The sequence below is a fragment of the Neolamprologus brichardi genome, chromosome 5, assembly GCF_056152115.1.
Source record: "Neolamprologus brichardi isolate AB-2024 chromosome 5, ASM5615211v1, whole genome shotgun sequence".
NCBI classification, from domain to species: domain Eukaryota; kingdom Metazoa; phylum Chordata; class Actinopteri; order Cichliformes; family Cichlidae; genus Neolamprologus; species Neolamprologus brichardi.
In genome coordinates this window covers 24,585,631-24,610,566 of record NC_142108.1, presented here as the reverse complement: position 1 = coordinate 24,610,566, position 24,936 = coordinate 24,585,631, and the positions used below count along the sequence as shown (strand labels likewise).

Here is a 24,936-nt window from a genome sequence, read left to right as displayed (position 1 = left end):
GCAGCAGCAGGTGAGGTTTTTCCTTTGATGTGGGCCCTGATTGTGAATGAACCCCACGCAGCGAAACAGTGCAGCATCACTTCTGTGTCAGCTAAACATTCCCGTTGCTGCTCCTCTGCAGACATCTTGTTTCGATTCCTGGCGCTCCCATTAACCACCACTACTGAATGACATTTTAGACAGCAAGCTGGAAGTGCTCTGATTTCCTTTTATAGCCTTCCCTGCTTTGTAGGCATCAGCTTCATTTTCAGATTCTCACTCACTTGATTAGAGGAGCCCGTGAATGTGTGAGTGTTACCACGAGGCTTAAAGACTCAGATAATTTATCAGGCTCTGAATTGTCGTCAAGTGACAATTCCTGATGGCAGTTCTTAACCTCTCTTAGCCAACTCAATTAAGGCTCACCGAGCTAATGAAGTTCTTGCCACAATTATTGTTTCATTATTTGCATGAAATAAAACGTATCTGCGTGTAAACACTTGAAGAAAGTCACGTTTAGATGTTTGTTTGCTGCACCAGTTTATTTTCTTACTTCATTTTAATGCAAAAATGGACAGTAATGGAAACTAGCCCAGTAACTACTAAACAAATGAATGATCAGATTTCTTGTTTTATAAAAGTGGATTACGTAAAAATGAAAGTACCGTAATTGTCGGGCTATAAGCCGCTACTTTTTGCACAAGCTTTGAACCCTGCGGCTTTTAGTCAGGTGCGGCTTTTCTATGGATTGTCCATGATTTTTGTGATATCGTAAGACGATTTGTTTTGTTTGTTCCGCTGTTGTATGGCACTACGTTGCCAGGCGGAAGGGCATGTGATCAGTGCTACGCGGAGGCGTGGTTGACGAGTGGCGATAAACTTGCAAAAAGCAAGTTATGCTCAAGTCTGTCAGTGGATTCTGACAGCGTGGAAAAGTGTGAAAACATCCATGATCACCAACAGATTTCGAAGAGCTGGACTGCTGCATGATGGAGACACCGCCACGGCCCTTCAGAGGGTGTTTGACTCCGACACTGACAACGAGGATTTCTTTGGTTTTGAAACAAAGGAGAGAAGCGGAGAGTGGATGACGTAGCCATCCTGAGCCTGTTCTTTTCAGACACTGGAGAAGAGGACTTTGGTGGTTTTAGTGCGCAGGAAGAAGAGAAAGATGGTGGTGAATGACTGACTTTTCTTCTTGTTAAAGCCGTGTCACTGCACCTGAGCCTAAAAGGTAGGCCGAATCTATTTTTCTGGTGTGCTGTAGGTTATTGTTATGTACTACATTTGTTACTCATTTAAGAAGCACAGTACATGTTTCGTACTTGTAATTACCGGTACTTGTACATATACCCTAAAAAGTTATGCAAATATGTACCCATAATTTGTTTTTCAAAATATTAATAATAGGGATGTGTCTCCAAACAGCCATCTCTTTCCTGACAATTCCCTTTGTGCATATTCTCTTACATATGATAAGTCAACATTGAAACACCTGCGGCTTTTAGTCAGGTGCGGCTAATGTATGTAATGTAATGTACCTGATAAAAGCATGTAATTAAAATAAACAACATGGATATAGAAAAGAAATACAGGTGGCCGCTGGTGCTACCCCTCAGCCCCTTAGTAGATACACGTGTGGTATTCATTTGAAACTCCCATGTCGCCTCCTTTCACAAGATTTCACAAACTTGAGTGTCCACATCAAGTTCTAGTATTTTATAACAGTGCTCTAATTAATCTGCATCTGTGCATGGCACCCATTCAGTTGTGACCAACCCAGCCAGTCAGCTGATTGCTGGGCTTGCCTTTTTCAGGTGTTTAACCCATGTTGCCTTCGACCTCACAAAGGAAATGATTTCACTTCCTGGGAGTCTAATAAAACGGTGGTTTTCTCCTCCGAGTTAGCTTCACTTGCTTTGGTTAATGTTGGAGTTCCCTCTATTTTAAGCCACGGGTAGTTTTGTCTTAGCAGTTATTTGACTTCTTAACTAATTTAACTTAATTCGTTTAAAATAATAAAATTATCCAGAGAAAACTTCAAAAACCAGACGACACGCTGCAAACAAGCGCTTGGCGACAGTGGGAAGGAAAACTCCACTGGAGAAACAACCCTCTTTGTTATGTCTATGTGTGCAGCTTGCTATACTGATAACTTAGCACTGCCGCCTCTCCATATATGTTCATCTCTGGCTCTGAAAAACCACCAGCTGGCAGCAGCTAAAATGCTCAGGTTGAGTCTTCAGTGTACCGAAAGCAATGGGTAAAGACACAACGTCTACGACGATCTACACTGACCTTCACTGTCACCGCCAGGTGGATGGTAGAAAGACAGGCCCAGTGAGATGATTGCAGCGATTTCCAGAATGATAAGCGTGACGTCCTGCAGAGCTTCCCACACCAGCTGCAGGAATGTCTTGGGCTTCTTTGGGGGGATAAAGTTCTGTCCATATGCCGTGTGACGTTTTTCCAAATCGACAGGGTTACCAGACAGACCTGCAGACACAACCGAAAGGTCATGAATATTGACATCAACATTAGTTATTGTTCTTTAGTAAAACAGTAATTATTCTGACATGTGGATGGAAACTTGGAGAAATGTCAAATGAATCCAGCAACATGACAAAGAGTGCAGACATACAGACACAGTTACAAAGAACAAGGACTTTTCTATATCAATTTATTTTAGTTTTTGCACTTTTTTTAAGGCTTGGGTTTTATTTTATTTCTGTTAACTGAAATTATTTAATATTTTAAAGAACTGTACAGAGATAAACCTTTACTCCGTTTTCTGTATTTCTGTGACGTCTCTCTGTGTGTACCTGTGTTGCAGGTGAATGAGTGTTGCAGTCAGACTGAAGTGTGTTGCTGTGTTAATATTTAGTTAGAGCAATGCTGTTTATAGCGCTAAAGTTCACCGGCCCTAAATATCTCAATGAATTTGAAATATAACTATTACAATCTTGTTCTGCAAGACATGCTTTTTCCACCACAGCTTATCAGCAGCAGCAATAGCAGCTGTGTATAAGGGTCAAACCTCAAAGGCTAACTCTTGTCTTCAAACTTTATTATGTTAACTCACCACACAGGGCAGAAGATGCACTTTAGTAATAGAAAGTCAAGATCAGCCCCCTTTTGCTGCAGACTGCAGCATTTCCACACACAGTACTTATTTGAGCAATTCACTAAAACAGACCTGTTCCACCCAGAAACCATCTGCAATGACATACTCATCATTTCCGCCACAAAAAAATGACCTAAAGGTCAGAAATCTGGTACACTCAGGTTCAGCTACAAAGATTGGAAAAATAAATCCCCTGATCAAGGGTGAATTAGAAGCAGCTGTGATGGGGTGTGTTGTTTTATAAGTTTCAGTGATGATTCCTAAACATTTCTTTTTGTATCGCTTTGTTTTGTAACAGCGGCTGAACTTTTGTGGCTTGCGACCTCTAAAACAACCCTTCATTCAACCGTCTACTGGCTGCAATTAGTTCAACCAAAGAGAAATGATGTAATTAACTTTTAGAGGGTGATGAACTGAAAATCACAGGAAACCTAAATATTAGCGGAAAGCAGATAGAAATAAAACTTTATCCTCATCCTTTCAGTCATCCTCCCACCCTTCAGCTTTATTCTGTGGCCCCTCGTGTTGATCATAGTCACCGGGTCAGGTGACTATGATCAGCCTGCAGCCTGAACTGACCCAAGTTCCCCTCCCGCGGAACACGCAATCTGCTGCTCCACCAGAGCCAATCTGCTCCACGTCAACACAGCACCACCCATTCAGACCAGCCCAGTCTGGATGAGTTGCTCACAGGAAACTAATGAACCATCCCACTAATCAAATTTGAAATCTAAATGAACAAATTGACAGATTATACACATTTTATACTGGAGCAATCATGATTTAGGGCTTATCAAAACCTTAAACTAAACCTGGAGCCTGTCCCAGCTGACACTGGGCAAGAGGCAGCACCGACTGTGGACAAGTTGGCAGTCAACTGCATGTCTAGAATCATCAATTAACCTGACAGGGAGAGAACGCAAACACAAGTTACAGTCTCGGTCGTTGTGTCCTTGGGCAAGACACTTCACCCGTTGTCTACTGGTGGTGGTCAGAGGGCCCCGTGGCGCCAGTGTCTGGCAGCCTCGCCTCTGTCAGTGCGCCCCAGGGTGGCTGTGGCTAAGATGTAGCTTGGGGTCCTTAGGGATTAGAAAAGCACTATACAAATACAGGCCATTTACCATTTACCATTCAACCAGTTTAAGGTGAAAAAATTACTGGTGGACTAAAGTTGGTGGGATTTTGTGTCTAAAGGGGCATCCCAACAGAAAGAGACTGACCAGACCATTAAAGGTCCACAAATTTCAGCAAATTTTGAGATTAGCACCTGAAACAACTACCAATGAGAGCGAAGGATAATACTGACTGAACTTGTTAAATCTCTCCAAAGAGTCCTGGGTCTACCCCGGGGCTTTCTTCCGGTAAGACAGGCCCAGAATACCTCACCTAGAAGCCATCCTGGAGGCCTCCTAGTCAAATGTCTGAATCACCTCAACTGGCTCCTTTTGATGTGAAGGAGCAGCAGCTGCACACCGAGGCCCTCTCGAATGGCTCCTCACCTCATCTCTAAGGGAGAAGGAAACCCATTTTTGCCGCTTGTAATGGGTGGCAGTCAGAGGCGGAGGAATGTACAAGGAATGTCACCTTGCTTTACAGTAACATTTGCTCTATGTTGCAGTGTAAATGTTTATTCAGCTTTCTAGAAGGACTTTTCATAACGTTCACCTCAAAACAGTCTGAAAACACCTTCTGTAACTGCAGTCAAAACTTATTGTTTAAGAGTAAAACACTTTCCTTAAACACACCATTAGAACTTGCAGATGATATTTGCTATTTTTGTGGAAGCATCCCTTCTAGCAGAGTTGCATCAAATTTCTGCTAATGTCAGTCACTGGATTTCTCCAACTAATCAATGAGTTCACTAAATTGAAAAATGGCAATGTTTCTCCTCTTATCACTCTGCAGAGAGATTGCTCCCAAACCTCTGCTTACCGAGGAACAAACAATATCACTGAGTTATTGATTCCAGAACTGTGACTGTCATTTTCCAGCCATGGCTCACATCTCGCTGCTCATTCATTCTCCATATAAAGATAGTACAAACAAAAAGATTTCCCAGTCGACCCAGATGCTCAGAAAGACGGAGACACCAGGGCTTCATCCATCTTCAGAGCTCTTTACTTGTGGTTTTATTGAAACTGGGCTTAAATTAGATTTTAAAAACACCAACTGCAGTTTGCTAATTAAAAGTGGATAATCAGCAGCTTGTTTCTGTATTGATTTTCATTCAGCAGAAGAATCTCAACAGTTACCTCTTTAAAATCACATGTTCTCGTTAACTTTAACTGGTGTTTGCTGCAACTTTAATGACACACACATACAACTGAATGGAAAAATAGTGTAACCACTTGTTTAATTATGTATTTTTCCACTAAAGTCTGATCATCAAAGACGTGCTCCTCATGGTCGCGCGGGCACCAACATGGCTGCCGGGATTCTCAGAGAAATCGGGAGGTGTGCAGTGGAACGTGATCTGAATGTTAACAGACCCCACTGCCAGGATCTCTCATGAAGACAGCCTCCAAGTCAGCATGAACACGAGCTCAGCCATGTCTCTGCCGTCACATGTTTTAATAACGGACTCTTATTCTTGCTCTCTCTGATGATGCTGTCCAGACGGACCGGAAGAAGAGTTCCTCCTCTCCTCCTCGTGAATTCTCCCCCGTCTGTCACACTCCTCTTTGGATGCAGTAATGAGGTGAAACTATGGGACACTAGCTTCTGCCATTTTGAGGGTTTGCCTACACACAGCACACACAGATGTACTAGTTTCATGCCATCTAATCTTAATTGGACAGCTTCAGCGGCAGAAATATTCCACATTAAGGCTGACCGAGATAAGGTGAAAGATTAGATGTGGTAAAGGAGAGATGAGAGGAGGGCAAATGAGGTGAGGGAAGAAGAGATGGGGTGTGGATGGTGTAATGATATAAGGTTAGATGAATAAAATAAGGAGAAAGGACACAACGCGAGATAAGAAGAGACAAGTTGAGATTAAATAAGTTCAGTGAGATCAATGAGATGTGAGGGGGCTTAAGACAGTAGAGGTGAAATGTGATTAAAGAAAATTAAAGTAAGGTGATCCTATGGCATATTCACACCAAACCCATTCAAAACCTATGCAAAGACACAAAGTAGGGGATGTGCGTGGAAGTGAATCTGTGTGTGGATGTTAAAGATATCACATTTTCACTCTGTGTCTCAAAAATCTATCAGCAGACACTGGCTGTCCCACAGACTGTGGATGCTCCTGAACCCACTGACAGTGCAAGTATCTGCAGCTAAACTCATCGTTTCCAACAGGTCAGAGAATGACTGCGATCTGGTAGTAAGTCAACTAAGTGAGCTGACTTTATACTATCATACCTTAGCATGAGCTAATTCTGAATCAAGTAAGCTGATCTGAAAACATAAACTTTGACAATTAAAAAAATATTTGAATATTAATATTAATACTAACAAATTGTAAATTGTTATTATTGAACTCACGCTTTGCATAATTCACAGTTCAAAATAACCCCTTTTTTAAATCTCCATCAGCACCTCAGTTCATCTTTTGTCTGAAACAAGCAGCTTTAGCCTTTAAGCTAGCTGTCTTTTGTTGGTTTAATCAGAAGGCAGGCAGAGCTCTGTGCCTGAGATGACCACGACATAAACTCGCTTAGAAATACAGACCCAAGAGCAAAAAACCCCACAAAACTGCCAAAGTGAGCATTTACAGCAGTCTGAACCCTGAATCTGTGTCTCATAGGGATTAATGTTCACCAGAATAAATATGAGAAAATAAGGAATGAAGTCTTTTTTTGTATACTTCTTAATTATCCTTGTCTAATGTGGCACTTGTTAAATCTCTACATGCTGCAAACCATTTGCATTCTTTGAACAGATCATTTCCAAGCCTTTTTTTTTTAAGTTTTTTTTTTTAGCAACTAAAGGTGACATGACATATATTAAATATAAAAATGAGAGCACCCTACCATGCAGTGGGATAAGATAATATACAGTAATTCTGACACAACATAACAGAGCTGAGGACAGAATATCTTCATGATGAGCTATGACACACTCCGATATTTTAAAAATACACTTTCTGTCACAGGCACCATTGGCCATGTTTCATCACACTGTGGTTTAGTTCATAGTCCAGTTTGATCATGCTGAGGCCACTGATTGTTACTGAAAGCTGCTGTCAGATTAAAATAAAGATGAGTTCAATCACAGAGCACCTTTACTGAAGGTTTGAACAATATGAGTCTGTTTTTTTTTTCCCATTTAATGCTGTGATTGTGAAATCATGTTTCATCTAGTGCTTGGCATCAGCTTCCTGTTAGCAAGCGTCCCCGTGGAGATGCACAATAAAGCTCTAAGATGACGTTCCAGTAAAAGAAGAGCAGACCGTCGCACACTCGCCAGTCACAGATGTTTGGAAATTTCAGCTTCCAGCAGAAATGGGCTACCTCGGTCCAAAATGAGAACTCTTCCAATCTACAGTTTTATCAGCCACCACACAGTTCTCACTTTCATTCATTCTTCCTCTACTACAAAAAGACACCACTACAGAGACTATTTGTCCTTTCTCTGTCCTCCATGCTGCCAAAACCGCTTCACGTTTCCTTCATCCTCGTCGTTTGTTTTTTCTCCTTTCACCACCATCCAACAGCTGGACTTATTGAGAAAAACAGCAGCAGTAACAATTCCTGCTAAAGTCACACACCCAGATCTAATAACAAAATAACACACCCTGCACTGATAATTTAGTTTAGGAGTGGCTCAGAAGGTAGGGCAGATCATCTATTAATTGGAAGTTTGGTTGTTTAATCTCTGGCTGCTCCACTCTGCATGCCAAAAATAAGAGGGCGAGATACCGAACTCCAATTTAATCCTGATGTGTTCATCAGAATGTGAAAGTCTGATAGAGATCACTTAAACGTAGAAAAAAGTGCTCATCATGTTGTATAAACATGCTTTAAGAGCTTGAGTAGAAAAGTGCTATATATAAGAACAGGTTCATTCAGTAAAAGAGAACCTATTATGGGTTTTTTTTTAGAAACAAAAAAGCAATTTATTTGTTTGTGTTCATGGATATTAATTGTCAAGTTTTTTTATAACCATCAGCAAGATTTTGAAAATAACTTTCATTTCAGTAGGGCACGAATGAGTTTGTATGAGACCAGTCTACAGCTTCATTTTTAAACAATTGCACTCAGGAACACACAAAGCTGATGAACTGAGGCGCTGCACTAACGCCTAGTTTAAAATCCAGAAGTTATTTGTGTTTCTTGGATGAATCCACATAATCACTAAAAACTGGCAGGCGTGCAGATGTCTACATGGGGCCTGAAGTAATTTAAGTCAAGTGTCCCCCTGTATACTCTGATATGGATACAAATACACCGTTAGTATTAACAAAGTAAATATTGTATTATAAAAACGAGCCAAACCCATCCAGCACAGCACTGATTTAAGCTGTGCGAGAATAGTTCTCCTATACTTTGCCTCATAAATTCAGAAACTGCACAGTTATTTCTCGGTTTACATTTCAGAGTCAGAGATGCTCTGATGATATTTTTTCAAAACCCTTAAGCTGAGAAAAGAAACAGGTATAAAGTAACAAAATCCAACACAAGGTACAAGGCTTTTTCTACAAAGGGCTCCGCATGTTTCATCTTTTGCTCACACAAAAATATGTTATCATTAAATATTGATAAGACAAACTGTTGAACAGAGAGTTCATGCAGAAGTGGTACAGCGAGCTGCAGGGCATGTCAGTAGGCGACAAATATTTAACAACAAATGAAACAGAAATTACTTTTTTTTTAGGCTGTTTAACCTTTTGTCCATGTAAAAAGGCGAGCCTATGAGTTTGACTATCGACGATGGTTTTTCCAACGCCTTACTGTGGAAAAAAAGAAGACAGTTTTTGAGCTTTCAAATAATAAAATAAATTATTAAAACTTAACATTTGGCTCGGACATCTTTCCCACGACTGCTACCTTTGATCTCCTACAAAAAAAGTTTTTAAAAATTTACAACTGCCAGCTAAATATATTCTTCTTCATTTAAATGGACCTGTTTGATATGCATGCTCCACTGATGTGACCTGACATTACGAACAGTGACTGAAATGATGTCACGGGCCTAAATTGGGAACCATCTCGTTAAAGAGTGATTAACCTCTGAAATTCCACCAGGTCATCGGTGAACCACAGAGTGGAAGGGTTGGGCTGAGGCTCCATTTAACCACAAGTGATACAGACGCTTTCAAAAAAATAGAAGACAGCAGCTTTCAAACCAGCCCTCTGTCATGCAGTAGATGAGATAAGATCGCCTTTATTAGTCCCACAGCTGGGAGTGAAAACTCCATATGAGAAGATAAATGTGAGATTTATCCTACCCCCCAATAAACATACTGTAAAGTAACAGTCATCACTACACTGTTCTCTCCACATGCTGTAACTGTCCATAGTGTGGGGATTTTTCTGGTAACCATGGCACTAAATTGCCCCCCACAGCACAAAGATCTTTTTGATATCAGGATGAAGCATTTACGGCCCTGTTCTCTTGGTCTCCATAATATTCCTAAAAAATTGAGAGCATCAGCGGTAAAGGATGACTACATCACTTTCCCCCCACATCCCTCTAGACCAGATCCTGTAGTGTTCACATTACTGAACTCTTAAATCTGCATTCATCTTTGTAACGAGGTGTTTATTCACTGCATCCCTGCTATAATATCCCTCTCTACGTAATTGTCTCGTCTTGTTTTCTCACGTCCTGGATTTTTACATCTTCCCTCTTCTGACGAAGAACTTACCTTCTGTTTGTTTCCTTGCGTAATAACACCAACACTCATATATCAGATGTCTTTTTCTTTTTTCTGATATAATGTAGAGAAGGGCCTCATATTGTGAGAAATTGTTATTATAGTGGGATGTAAGTACATTTTAAAGAATTGAGGAGCTAATACCCCTGATCACTGTAAAAACGTGGATAAAATTTGTTTTTACTGATGTCTTTTCCATAGATGTTAAAGCACTTGTCTCTTTAGTCACTGTTCCTCTAGAAATATAAGCATGCTGAGGACTTTGCTACTGTAATGCCTGCTATTATTTTCCTTTTCTCTTGCTATCTAGAAGTAAAATCAGAATTTGTGTCATTGCTCAGCATTTTTCATATTGTATATGCCACAGAGCAGGAATAGATATCAATCGGTTGACTGTACAATGCAGTTTTATTTGGTGGTCAAGTTTCTATTCAAAGCCATCACCGAGCCCTGTTTAATCTGGATTTTTCTTTCATTGTTTGAGGCCTCAAGCATCCTCGGAACCACTTGCTTTTCTTTCAGTGCCAACAGCACCTTAAATGGAGCCTGGTGACCGAGTGAGGCCTATTTTAATAATTAGATAAAGAGAAAGCACATCGGCAAACACTACCAAAAACAGGCCCAGATGTGGATGCAGAACAAACATTTAACACAGACTGCATAATATACAGGAGCAACTATGTCAAGATGTCTAGAGTTTAGCTGTGATGCTTTCATCATCTTGTTTTGTTTGTTTACTTCTTTGTTGTTTGGAAACAGTTGCATGGCAAACATTAGCTAAACCTGTACAGCTGTGGTATTTCTATCAGCTATTGTTAGCACTGGCTAACCATTTTGATTAATAAGGTGAGTTTGATTTAATGTGAAAAGCTATTAAAAAGGGTGCTAATTTGGACGATCGTGGCTCAAGAGTTGGGAGTTCGTCTTGTAATTGGAAGGTTGCCGGTTCCAGCCCCGGCTCGGACAGTCTCGGTCGTTGTGTCCTTGAGTAAGACACTTCACCTACCGCCTACTGGTGATGGCCAGAGGGGCCGATGGCGTGATATGGCAGCCTTGCTTCTGTCAGTCTGCCCCAGGGCAGCTGTGGCTACTGTAGCTTGCCTCCACCAGTGTGTGAATGTGAGAGTGAATGAATAGTGGAATTGTAAAGTGCTTTGATGGCCTCGATTGCTTTTCGAGGCCCTCAAAGCGAATGCAATCCATTATTATTATAAAAAAAAAAAAAAAAGATAATTAAAGAAAATTGTATTGTGTTTTAGGAGAGGAAATTCCCCCACCAGTCTCTGAAAGCTGCATCACCCCTAATATTTTACATTTTTAAGCTTCAATATAATTTTAAGCCAGCCTCAAGTGGCCACTGAAAAAGTTCTTTGGCACTTCAGCATGCCATTTTTAACCCTCCTGAGGTTATAGCTTAATCCAATATCTGCCCAAACTAACTCCACCTGCTGTTGTCAGCAACACATTTTTTTTAAATTTAATGAGAGCAATAAATTTTAATGTGTGACAGATAAAAGCATCCTGGCTGAACGCAGGACCAATAGTTCACCTGAAGCATTTCATTCACAGGCTAAGCCAGAGATGGAGAATGATGATGGTATGAAGAGACGAGTGTCTATAGGAGATAGATTTCTCTTTAACACAGACTCACATCCTCTGTTGCAGAATGACACAAGGCTGAGCTTTATAAATCTTTAGGTCTATCCTCTTTGAACAAAACCAGAGACCAGGTACAAAATGACTTACACTGTATTTAAATGTGCACGTCTCAACTAAAAGAAAGAAAGAAAGAAAGAAAGGAGGAAAGAAAGAAGAGTGTCTTTGTAGCTTTCTTCCTCTTGCTGATTGCTTAGAGGAGCGTTCAGCTTGAATTGGCAAAGACATGGATGTCCTGAGGCTGTGTGTGTGTGTGTGTGTGTGTGTGTGTGTGTGTGTGTGTGTGTGTGTCAGTGAATAGGACTAGGGTCATGCAGCTAATACTGAAACTCTGATAGGGTGCTGACTTCTTGCACCAAAGAGTTCAAAAAGATCTGACAGACCAGCAGGCCGAGAAACCTCTTAACCTACATACATGTACACTGTGTGTGTGTGTGTGTGTGTGGGAATTCATTTACATAAAGCTCAGAACTGAACTGTGGCTGATAATTAGCCCTTTCACAGTACACACAGACAGGTGACACCATAATGAGGGGATCTGGAGGCGTGATTTTAAAATACTTCTGCTCGTATTTAAAGGCCATGTAACATTTCTGTTTGTCTGACACTTCATGTGCAAAGTTGCACTCCTAATCCTCCATGACTGAACTGTTAGAGATCTGGTATTCCTTGAGGAGAAAAACTGGGAATGCAGCTTTTGCCGTTTATGCCCCCAACATTTGGTACTGCTTTCCTCAAACTAGACTGATCATTTTAAAAACTCTTAAACATCTACTTCTTTAATCTTGCATCTAACTAGTGTTTGCATCACAGAGTATCATAGAAGATGACGTAGCTTAGGGTCTGACAAATTGTGTCGAACCAGAAAGACCTTAAATCTGCATTATTAAAAATGAATTCTCTTTTTAATGACCTTGGGGTGACACCTGCCCAAGAGAAACAACTTCCTGTCACATACAAGTCTATGGAAAAAACAGTTGGACTTGACCTCTGTAAACACTTTCCCTTCAGCTGCTCAGTCACTCATTTGAGTCATACTGAATAAACCATTAAGTCCATTTTGTAATAACCAGTATGTGAGCTCTCCCATATTTAGTAGTCAGGTCGAAAAAAGCATTTGTGTCAATATCAACGTCAATATCTCGTCAGCTTTCTACTTTTATTATCTCTGAGTTTGTTTTCTCTTGCCACATCGCTCTTCCTTCGTCCACTCCAACAACCTCTGTCCTTTTATTCTTCTAAATTATTATTTTTTCCCCATAAAGCTCTTTGAAATTTCACATGTCAGATTGAGGTCTACAAATAAAACTGACTGCATTAGTGTGGCATTCTCCTGGCATGGTTTGGATCCACTTGCCCTGCAAGAGGGTGGCTTCTGAATTTCTTGATGTTCATGTGCCAATTACGGCAAACAGGATATGGCTGAGGTTAGGGCTGTTCGATATAACGATATATATCGGATGACGATATAAAACGTCCATCGTTTAATTTTACGCTATCGTTTGTTTCGTGGTGCCGCAAAATAAACTGTTTACGGTAATATTTTTTCATCGTTTTGATGGTCACTGTAGTGGCTATATTAATTTCTTAAAGTTCTCTCTTTCTCTTAGATTTAATATAACCACACTACAGACGGACAAGCGCCTGTTTTCATGCGTTGTGGTTAGCAACAACGACGGTAACAGCATCGCGTGTCCGCTTGTTTATGTTCCACATAAACCTTTCACAATAAAGCTCAAGATCCTGTTGAGACTTTTCAAAATAAACTGAATCACGTGAAAGAGCAGATTATTTACGGATGAGAATTAAAAAAAGAGCCGCCAGGTGCTAAAAAATAAACCTTAGACTCAAACGTTAGAACAGGCTTTTCCCCGCAGCACGCCGTGTAATAAATACTCACAAAGAAAACGGCGGCCTTTACAACTTATGTCTAAAAATGTATCGTTTCATGCATTGGTTAAAACACTCGACTCCAGCTACATGAAGCGCAGCTGGAAACACTTCCCGCAAGACGAGCTGCCCGAGATTCACAGAATTTACAGAAAATGTTACAATTTTGTGATTTATATCGTTATCAGGACGATAGAATTCTTATATCGGGATATGAGATTTTGGTCATATCGCACAGCCCTAGCTGAGGTCAACACAGGAAATACGCACCCACCAAACATTTTAGGTTTCCAACTTATCTTCTCAGGAGTTGGTGGTTTATTTTGATGAGTGCCAGTATTTTGATTATGATTAGAGAAATCCATGCAGCTCCAAAAGCCAAAGAAACGGACAAAAGTCAAAAAATATTACTTTATTTATCATGATATAGTTTTATTTCATTTTGGTTCCATTTCTAGTTGCTCTCAGTCACTGTATGTGAGAGGGAGGGGTGGAGGAACCAACTGATTACAGCTCATGAGCCCAAAATAAAATCTTTCCAATGAGTGATAAGTCATCTAAAATCACAGTTAGGTAAACTTCACAAGCTTCTGGAAATCAGATTATTTGGGAACCAGTCAAGGGCACACTATTGTCGCTCCTACCAAGTTATATCTGAAAAACCCAACAATAAAGGTCACACGTTCTTGAGTGCAGAATAACACACTGAAACTGAAAAATACATTAAAGATACTTTAAAATAAAATATATTTTTGGCCAAAACATGGTGGGATTGTTTTTCCATCACCAGACTACATTTTTGACGAGTTTTTCTAAAATGATTCAATGTTCTCAAACTTGAAGCACATTTTTGTTTATAAAATGGTCAAAAATATGAAAAAAAGCACCCACTAACATTTCTGCACTTGAACTACACCACAGGAACATCATAAAGGCAAACCCTTCAGAAAGCTTACTCTGCAAGAACTACAACTTACAACTGTTCAGTGCCATCATTCCCTGTACCATCATTAAATTCTGCATGAAATTCCAGCTACTTGTTCATCTGCTGCCTTTAATCTTTGTTAATAAGCTGGAAGTGAGAAACTACAACCCCAGCTAGTGTTTCGGCAGCAAATTGGAGGCACAACATGTACAATTGCAAATCCTGGCAATGGTGATTTGTGTAGGTTATCACATAAATAGACTTTCAGCTTCATTCACTGGTCAGATTTAGGCACTAAAAACTCTTGGTTAGCTTTGGGAAAATGGTGAGAGCAACACTGCATGTTTAAAAATGACTGTGACGGGTGTGACTGAACTATCTCCCTAGTATCATTACCTGGTTACCAAAGAGTAGAGTGTGCATAAATGAGCCGCCCTAGTGTGGTCTTTGACAAAATGGCATCAACTGACAAGCCGGGAATGGGTTGTTGTGCAAGAAAGATTAACACTAACAGCGAGAATAAAAGAACCATTTGTTTCATTACAAAACCCCATCTCTGTTGTTATTGAAAAGACTTCAAGTGACGTGACTGATTCACTGCAGCACAAATCGACCAATCGGAGCTTTTGACAGGCAGTTAACTAATCCATTCTGATGTTAAGTTAATTGTTTAAGTCATTCATCAGTCATCAACGGCAGCTCTTCTCTGGCTCCACTTTCTCCAGCTGTCTCGCATCACCATAAACTGCATTTCGCCTTTGCTGGCTCTCAAATGAGACCGATATTTGCACACAAGATAAACAGGAAGACATCTGTGTGACTTCCATGCCGTTTGCGCTTCAAAATTAGCATGAAACTGAACATTTGATCATTAGCTGATGCCACAGTAAGAAACTCTTTAAATCCATTTTTATCTGCCACTTTCAGCTCTAATTTCTTGAAGCTATTAAAAAGCGATGACACAAAATACAAAGGGAATTATCTCCCGTCTTCTTCTCACCTGAACAGTGACAGAAAACGCTGATGCTCAGTGGCACTTTCCTAAAATAGAGGCTTATTTTAAGGCCCGCATGTGTATTTTTATAAAGTTTACATCTGGCACCGTGTGTTATGTTCAAAAACTGCATGTCATCGCAACATGAAACACACTCAGACTTTGATTAATCAATACACATTAACCAACAGGATGCACAGCTGCAGCTGAGCCTTCTGTTTTAGGATGTGTGTGCGTCTGTGTGTGTTAATGATCAGGTTCAACTCAGGATGACGAGGTCTGTGTCTGTGTCCATTCATGAGCTGGTTTTACAGACTGAAGCATCTAACGATCTATCATAGCCATCGAGAGAGAGCTGCTAAAGACGCGCCTCGCATGTGGTTAAATATAACTGTGTGAAATCTCTATCTAACTGCTAACATAACGACGAACTGTGCTGTTACAGAGCTAATCAGGTTAGTTAGCATGGCAGCAGGCTATCAGAGAGAAGGAACAGGTTTTCTATTGTGAGAAGCATGATTCATCTGAGGCTCATTCCAGATCTGTTTACATCAACACAAGAAATCATGCGATCAATGTGAGAAAATTAGCTTAAGGTGAGAAACAGACAACCCCTGTGTGGGACTCATGTGGGTTTCATGCAGGTTTCCCTTCTGTCACAGAGACACAATAAATGAGATGTACATGCTTTAAGGGGCAAAAAACACACAATATTCACTATTTAACTCCTCACTGCGCATCCACTGTATCATTGATATTACAACATCCTGACATGGAACGAAACCCAGATTAACAAATAAAATGCTGTTTAACCTAAAAAGCTTGCAGTTTCCCTTTAGTTCTAACTTACTATGCGTGTTAAGTTATTAATTCTGTATATGTTTTTGGTGTATATCACAGTATTGCTTTTCATTTTTGGTTTAGAGTCACAGGAAACAGGCTTCCATCATCTACCACTTGGGTAGCTGAATGCTTCGATGTAAACTAACAAACTATGGTTATGGTATATAGTTCACATTTCTAGATGGAGAATAGGAGAGAGGTAAAAGAGGATTTTTATCAATACAGCTTACTCCCACAGCAAACTCTGTGCCTGCCATGCAGACTGTAAAAATCAATTTGGAGTTTATTATTAGGATGGAAACTGTGATACGTTCAGCCAGTGTAGCAGTGCTATCAAAATCCAGCACTAAACTTTAAATCCTGCACTGAAACAACCATAAACCGTGACACAAACAACATTTTGTAGGTGAGTCCACTAATTTTACATGTGAAATTATCAGATTAGTTAGGGTCGGTCCATCTCAGAGAACAGTTATAGTTTTTGCCTTTACCACAGCCACCTTAATGATTAGGCTTGGGCTTTTCTGTTTCATAGCTTAAACATTTTTTACTACTTAGGCTACATTTTATAGGTTTATTGAATTTTTTAAAAAGTAGGGACGGGGTGATATATCAGCCACATAACAGCACCTCCCTGTGTCAGCCTGGGTAAGAGAAAGAAACGTATCGACAAATGAGGTGGCCGATTTTTATCTGTTGTCAGCGCAGCTTCCCTGAATAAACGTTCAGGGACAGAGACTTTCAGAGATTTCTTTGTTTTCATGTGAAAAGTGAGCATCTGTATTGAACCACAATTTCAAATAACTGGTCCATCAGAATCAGCTTTTTTTTTTTTTTGACAAAGTAGGTGGACACATTCAAGGAAACGGGATCGTTTTTTTCTTTGCTCTCAATGTTCTTAACAGAATAGAAAACAGATAATACCAAAAACAGCAACATGACAGACAATAGCAAGACATATGTCATATTGATGTTTATGTGCAACAATGCAGTGGTGCAGAGTATATAAATAAATAAGGATTGGATAACTGGTTACTATATATATAAGGGACTTGACAACATACATTTATATAATTAGAAATAACACCATATTTACTTTAAGGCATTTGTTTTGTCATAAATTGTTGATTTCATTGAGCTACATATTATATATCATTGTACACCTTGCAGCTGTAGTAATCAGTCAAACCGCCGTTTCAACCATGCGTATACAGTCAAATAACACTTGTACTAAAGACTTTCAGAGCTGTGAATCTGAGATGAACATATTAAGGCAGGTTTCAAATATCAGTTATGATGAATCTAAATGTATTTTAATTGGTGTCAATGAACTTCCTGTGTCATTTTAGCCACTAACAAAAAAACACAGAAGCACACACACAAAGAGAAACTCATATGATGTACTGGAACAATCATACATAATTGATATAAACGAATCTAAATCTCATAAATGTTTTACCGGTTTATCAGTTTTATTGAATAACCAAAGGCTTTAAACCACTGAATTTAAAGCCTTATGATTTATGAAGTCATGTTACGTAAACATCCATCAACACTATAGATGCAACAGCCACTAATGCAAATACTGACTGTGTAACAGAAAAATAAATGAATAAATAAAAGTCATTTGTGGACTGCACTAAATGGATGGATTTGTCTTTCATTTTAGTCTCAGGACTCTTGAACATGTGTAAAAGGACTCAGCAGTAGCACAGTGACTCTGTGCTGTAGCTCACCTGTTTCAGGTTCAGTAGGCTGTGATTCAAGGTTAGGCCCTGACCTATTTTCTCTGTGTGTCAGGAATAATTGAATAAATAACAGTCACTGCTGTAGTGCCATATGCGTAAATGTGTGCAGTGTCCTGTTAACGTTTTGTCAAACCAGGATTAGGCTGCGTTCACTGGCGAGTCTCTTTATTAACCTCTTACAGGCTCGTGCACATTTGCAAATTAAGCACGTGAACTTTATTCTGTGCTCCCTGATGTTTATGGACTACTGTTGGTGCAAAAGAAGCCTGATGTCAGAAAACAAAAAACGCCACTTCAACTTATCACTGTTTTCACAAAGTACAGGCCTTGAGTGTTTTCCTGTATCTGGTGTGAGACTTTCTTGGACATCTTATGAGTGTGAGATAAAATCATGTGTCAAGGAAGCAGCGTCAAAAACAACTAGTCTGTGGGATCCACTTCTTCACTTTTGTGCTAGTTTTGGTTTCCAGATAAAGACCTTCTCCATCTTGAAGTTAAACAGTCTTAAAAACAATGTAAACTGTCCACTCCTGCTGCTGTTTGCGCTTCTCTTAACGCTTTTTTGATCCCTTGTTGTCTTTTTTGTGCTTTTCCCCCTTTTGATGAACTTTGTTGCCCCCTTTTGTCCAACAGGCATTCGACCTATGCTTAGCAACTTCACCGTCAGGCTATGTGCTGTCAGTTTTTTAACTCTAACTCCCTTATATGTGATTGTTTGATTAAGACAAACAAACTGAGCAATAAATGGCACAAAAATGTTGTCTGACAATTGACTTTTTTTTTTTAAATTGTCATAAAGCTTAAAAAACACTTCCGTTTTTTTTTTAAAAAAAAAAAAAGGAATTTACTGTCAATTATTTCATGGTTTACATTGTTAAGTATATTTGCTCTCACTGTAGCAGTGAGTAGTAGGAGCAGGCTGAAGCCTGAGATTTAGGATCAGGGGGATTATTTGCATTTGTGAAGAAACTTTGACCATGTGTAATATAACCCTGCCCCACAGGAAAAGCAGGAGCTCTTTAGATGGCAAAAAGATGCTCATTGGACATGATGTTACTAATAAACCTGGATTGATGTCTTTACAGTGTAACACACTAACAGTCTCATTTCATGCGTGTTTGCCCTAAATCTTACATCCAGATTTCCCCGTTGTTGTTTTTTTACCCCCTCCCCCCTCTGCAGTGAAAATATAATTACACTTTCTTCATTAAAGTGAGTAATTTCTTGCGTGGAGGACGCGACTACAGCTGTCCTCTGATTACTAAATGGAACGGAGCAATGATCTATGGAGCCATTAGGGGAACGGGCTGGAACTAATTTCAATCCTGGAATGGACCAGTGGCTGCAAACACACTCGCACACATACAAACAAACACACACACACACATATACAAACACAGAGGGATCAAAGGATGAGAGTGGGAGAGAGACATAACAAACAGCCGCATGTCGGCCATTTTCTGGTCTCACATAGAGCTCCAAAATGATCATCTTTTAGCACAAAATAACGAGGGTATCCATGTTTCACCAAACAAGCGTGGCTCACACACACTTATCTCCTGCTCTACTTTTGTTGTCAATGTAACTGTTGATGCACTTCCATCAATATACCTGAGCAAGAATTTTGAGAAACAGCATTATTTACTACCGTCACCTTCAGAGTTGCTGAATAAGGCTGAAGTCTCATCATGTTTGATCTTATCAGACTAAATTCTCATTGGTCTGACAATCGCTAGCTTTACTTGCACGAGGGGAAAAGTGCTGCAGTAATAGCCTTCAGTCCAATCCATTACTTTTGGCAGTGTGAACAGACCTAACCTGAATTTCCACAACCATAACTCTGGCTATAAGAAAACTTGGACAACTAACACCTTTCCTAACCACAACCACAGATTTTTATTGCCTAATCCTAACCAAAGATAATAAAAAAAGACTACGGATTCCAACCGGAATATCAATCAAGGGATTAGGAACGGAAAGGTCATCGAATCAATCGTAAACCCAACAAATCCTAATCCTAATAGTACACAGCAAAAATGCTACGTCCCGTCACCGCTGTTAATTAGTGCACTACTGTTAAAGTTGGTTGCTTCTGTTGCAATGACTTGCTTCTTTCTTTGTGTGTTTCTTAAATGCAGAGATTTATGAAGAAAAGCTTGAACTGAAGTACAATGTTTATGTTCACAATTAGAATCACTCTTTATAAATGTGTACTAATAAAAAATGTTTAGTGTGCATAATGTCATCAAAATAGTAACTACAGATTAAGATTTTATTCCTCCTGTAAATTAATAAATAATTTCTTAAATGTATGTTTTTCCATCATACTGTGTATTTCCAGGATTTTTACTGTAAAAGGCAGGGACAAGAAGCCCTTTTTGTAGAACAAGCTGAGGGTATGGTACAGATCTCCACTGCCACCTGCCCAGACTGAAACACAATCCCTGCGTTTTTCAATTTAACAGAGTAAGCAGTTTCCAAGTCTTTGTTTTTAGGGCTCCTAAAATCCCAGAATTTGTGTTGTCTGACTTAAACGCTGTTAGGAATGTCAAAGATGGAGGTTGCCCCGTCTCCACCTTTAAAGGGCAATTCCACAACACTCCAACAGGGAACGAGTACATGAGCCGGTTGTGTTGGCTCACGTGCTCATGCTTACAGCAGGTTCAGCTGTGTGCTGCCAAATCTAAAGGTAAACATAAGAGCAGAAATGTACTGGGCCCAGGTGTGTCGTTCATCAGACCACGTGAAGCGTAGTTGCGTAATACTCTGGGTGTGATTAATCTGGTGTAAGTGTAGTTATTGCTCCTTCTTTTTTTTAAGCATACTAAATAATCTCGTACAGTCAATTAAAATGGTACAACCTTCTGGCTTTAACTACTTGTTGTTCAGATCCAGAGCCAACCTTTTGAAACACTATCACCCATGATTGTTGACATTGTTTGAAATAAAAAAGTATCTTCATTAAAACTGTTTAGATCATTCTAAGGTACCAAAAGCAAACTTTCTTGACTGTACACAAGGCTCCAATAAACAAAAACCTTCCAGCCTTTTTAGTACATAACACCATATATGTGGTCATGAAGAGGTGGGCTGGAGCCTATCCCAGCTAACACGTGTTGACAGAAGTTAAATTAAGCAGAATAAATGTGATTTCTGGAGGGAAAACTTTTCAAAAGTGTTTATTGATGATATGATGGTGACCACTGCCAATCGAATTCACCTTGGATCATTTTTTTTTATTGTCACAGACTTATAAAAATTGTAGGTTGTGAACTGTTTCAGATCCACTGACTTAAATGGTTTGGTGGTGTGTATTGAACCGGTCTTACCTTCTATAGGGGATGTTTTCAGGCGGCGGCAGATGCCCTGCACATCTCCGTAAGTGTCCCGTATCTTGTTGACGGCCTCAGTGCTCCGCAGCTCCATCAGGGTCCTCAAGTCCACCATGGCCACCCCAAAGTCCCCTTCATGGTTGCCCTCAGCAACCGAATTCCCCGGAGGGTGGTCTGCAGGGTTGTTTGCCATGGTGGTCCTCTTTACAGCAGTGTCGTTCTTCTGACTGTCTTTGTTTGTAGTGATCGAAACGTTGGCTATGTTATTAGTCACAGGAATTGTGGGTAGTGTAGTTCTTTTAGATGGCAGCCGGAGGAGACAAACTGTGACGTTAAAGCCTTCTCTGGACGTGCATGCTCTTCTCAGTAACTATGGAAACAGTGGAGTAAACATGTTCTGCTGGTTTTACTCTGCAGAGAAAATAGAAAACAGGAAAACAGTTGTTTAGAAACCAGAACCAGAGTGGAAACTGTCTGAAGACGTACCAGCCCAGGATCAGAAGCAGCACACATAAGAAATAAAGAAAGAAAGAAATTAAAGGGACTCCTGAAGTAATCTTTCTAATTAATAGCAGAGAGACTAATTTGCCCAATTAGAGAAGAGATTTTCTCATCTTAGATTATTAAAGGAGTCCCCTGAATCACCGAGGTCGTTATGATATAAACGTATCAGTTTGCGCAGCTCCTGTGACACTTGTGGTTATTTGGTAAATATCTGCTCTCCATTAACCATCTGCTGTGAGTTTATCACTCCGGTCAGAAAAAGCAGCATTTTGTCTTTTGTCGTATTTATGAGGGAGTCATGGTTTATTTCATTTCAAACAGCTGTGGATTGAGCTCAAAATCAAGGGTGTCAAATGTAGTTTTACTAACAACCACACTGGGAAATGAGAACGAAATCAAGTGCTGGACAGATACGGTCTGTTGACAAGGTTTACCTTCATTGAAAATGTATGTCTTGTGCTTGTTTTTCACATTAAAGCCCTGAAGCAGGCCACACAAAAACATTTATTAGCCTTTATAACATTTAGTCAAGATCACGTAGTACACCTGTGCCATATAAAATAAATACCTCATTGTATGGTAGGGTTACTACTGCTTGCCAGTGGGCGTAATACCATCATAATAATTTCATAATTTACATAATTTCCTCTTGGATTCATGAAGTATTCTGAATCTGATGCTACAGAACTGCCACTGTGTCATTGAAAAGGGGTCCAAGGGCAAATCCTGAACCCCAAGTGGCAATATTTCCACCTTAGTTAACATTTACTCATAACTATCAGAAAGAGCTTTCCATTTCCTCTGCCGCCAATTCCTGCAGAAATAATTTTTAAAAAGTGGAAGAAAACCGACCCCACTCACACTGGTGTGTGTAGACCACAGCTACAACGGGGTGGACCAGATTTGGTCAACACTGAAATTATATGTGAGCCATATAAACATTTTGAAGGGTTAGAGTTGGCCCACAGGCCTTGATTTATTCACATATTCTCTTCTTCTCAGCCTTACTATGTGTGCAAAAGCACAGCTATACAGTGAAATAAAACACACTTCAAGCAAATGTTGAAGACAGCAGTTGGCCTCTGAATTCATTAACTGAAGCATCTGTGAAAACAATATCAGACAGCAAATTTAATTACAGACTAACAAATCAGGAAAAGATTAGATGCTATAATCAAGAGTTTAGGAAAAACTAAATTAGCCCAGCGACAAGAAATCCAGACTCACAGATGAAGAGCCAGAGGTCACGGTAAATGCAATGCAGCTCTGAGAGCCAATCAGCATCAAGCAGGAGACAATGAGATGGAGGATATCCACTGGGTCAGAGTGTGAAAATGTGTGTGTGGCCAAACTCTGACTCTCCAGCCCATCACTACAGATTATGTAAGTGCACATCAAAGGCTGTCCTCCATTTTTCGCAGTTTAGTGCTCTTTGATGGACGAGCGCGTGCACACACACACACACAGACCCTGTTAGAGAAGTACTACCATTACTGCCAGGGTTAAGCATTTTCTGAGTGGTGGTTTTTGGTACAGGTGTTGCAGGATGATGCTTGGGTCAGTGGTTCTCAGACTGAGGAGGACAGACAGAACAATTTCAAAGCTCTGGTGAATGCTTAATATAACAGTGGGAGCTTCAGCTGGCTCGCTGTGCAATAATTGGCACCTGGTTCACTTAGAGAAATTACCACCTGAACATCTAATCAAAGCATAGACCTCATTTACATTCAATGGTATCTGGACTCCCAAGTCAGAGACAGTTAAATGTTTATTGTGTAAAAATGAGCTAAGCTAAAAAAAGAATTCGTGATGCTTTCCTCTTCAGAAATTTGCTTTGAAGTCTTTATAATAATCCTAACATGGTTTGCTCGGTATCAAATGTAAGACAGAGATTGTTGTTCAAACAGGAATTGCTGATGGCCATCTCAGTATGACTTTACATAATGCAAATTTTCCCAACCTGAAACAAAATACACTGCACAGGGAGACTCACTCCACATCAGCGTGGCGGTAAGAGCGAGAGCTCACAAGGATCAAAGACGTTTTTCTTTCTCGACATGTCACGTTTGCAGTGCGATATCTGCAGTGTGATACTGTAAAATCTACTACAATGGCATTACTTTTTTACAGGCCACAATACAGGAAATAAGAAAAGTTTACTAGACATATTAATGAGTGAAGAAGAAGAGGTGCAGTCTCAGTGTATGGTGTTGTGCTATGACAACTGCACACTGTGCAGATTTCCAGTTGGGTCATTTAAATTGTAAAAGTCAAGTTTTTTGACTGACATTTTACCGGTCTCAAGTTTTGCTGTTCTCATGCCAGATATCTGCTTCCACTCACGTATTCCCCTTTACAACCTAATCCTGTAACGCCAAATGTATCATATTTCATACATGAGTTCGGCAACTATTTCATGGTTCAGCATTTACCAGGCTAATAATAGACTGAACCTCATCTATATACTTAATTAAAAATTCATTTTTTTACCTAAATCTATTAGTTACTGCTCCTTACCGCAATCCAGGGGTACTCTCTATTTCAAGAAAAAATATCCAAAATAAATATCATGGGTTGATGGATGGAATAAAACCAGATAATTCATATTAAATAAACAGTTTCCCAGTCTGTGTGATGGTTTTCTTTGTGAGGGTTTTCACCATATCCTGCGTAATGTTCAACTTTGGGTTGACTCCAAATTCTTCCCGTTTAGAGCAACGCCAGCGTTCACAGTGACAGCTTAGCCTGAGCTTGAACCCCTGTGCGCACAGTTTGATCGACATCCCCCTAAGGGGACGGGGCCTTCCCCGCTTTCGTCACAGCCACTGATCAGTGGCAGATTTGAGAAAACTTTCTGTTCTGCAGCGTTGAATATTACAGAGCTAATGGAAAAGAATAACGTGGTGCATAAAAATGCTGTGCAGTCCTTCACAAAGTAGAATATCCGGTCATTCTACACAAATAAACAAAATTACATTAACATGTTTGCAAAGTTGATTTGAATAAATTGCAAATAATTGCTGTAAAGAGTTCACAGATTTATCTGTGTCAACATCTGTGTCCACGTTTATTAATGATTGCTGCACTTTTACAAGTAAAAAAGAGGAACTGGATGTGT

General features: G+C 39.9%; 1 protein-coding gene across 3 annotated transcripts in view; it reads right to left on the bottom strand.

The window, feature by feature from the left end:
* The window catches only part of LOC102794391 (plasma membrane calcium-transporting ATPase 1-like), a 127,446-nt gene that overhangs the window by 51,540 nt on the left and 50,970 nt on the right, over positions 1 to 24,936 (bottom strand). For all 3 annotated transcript variants that reach the window (XM_006782957.3, XM_006782959.3, XM_006782958.3), the window contains exons 3-4: positions 21,312 to 21,725; positions 2,278 to 2,475 (exon numbers count right to left, since the gene is read on the bottom strand). In XM_006782957.3, the coding sequence (XP_006783020.1) occupies positions 2,278 to 2,475; positions 21,312 to 21,507 (394 nt within the window). In that variant the 5' untranslated portion in view covers positions 21,508 to 21,725. The remainder of the gene's footprint in view (positions 1 to 2,277; positions 2,476 to 21,311; positions 21,726 to 24,936) is intronic.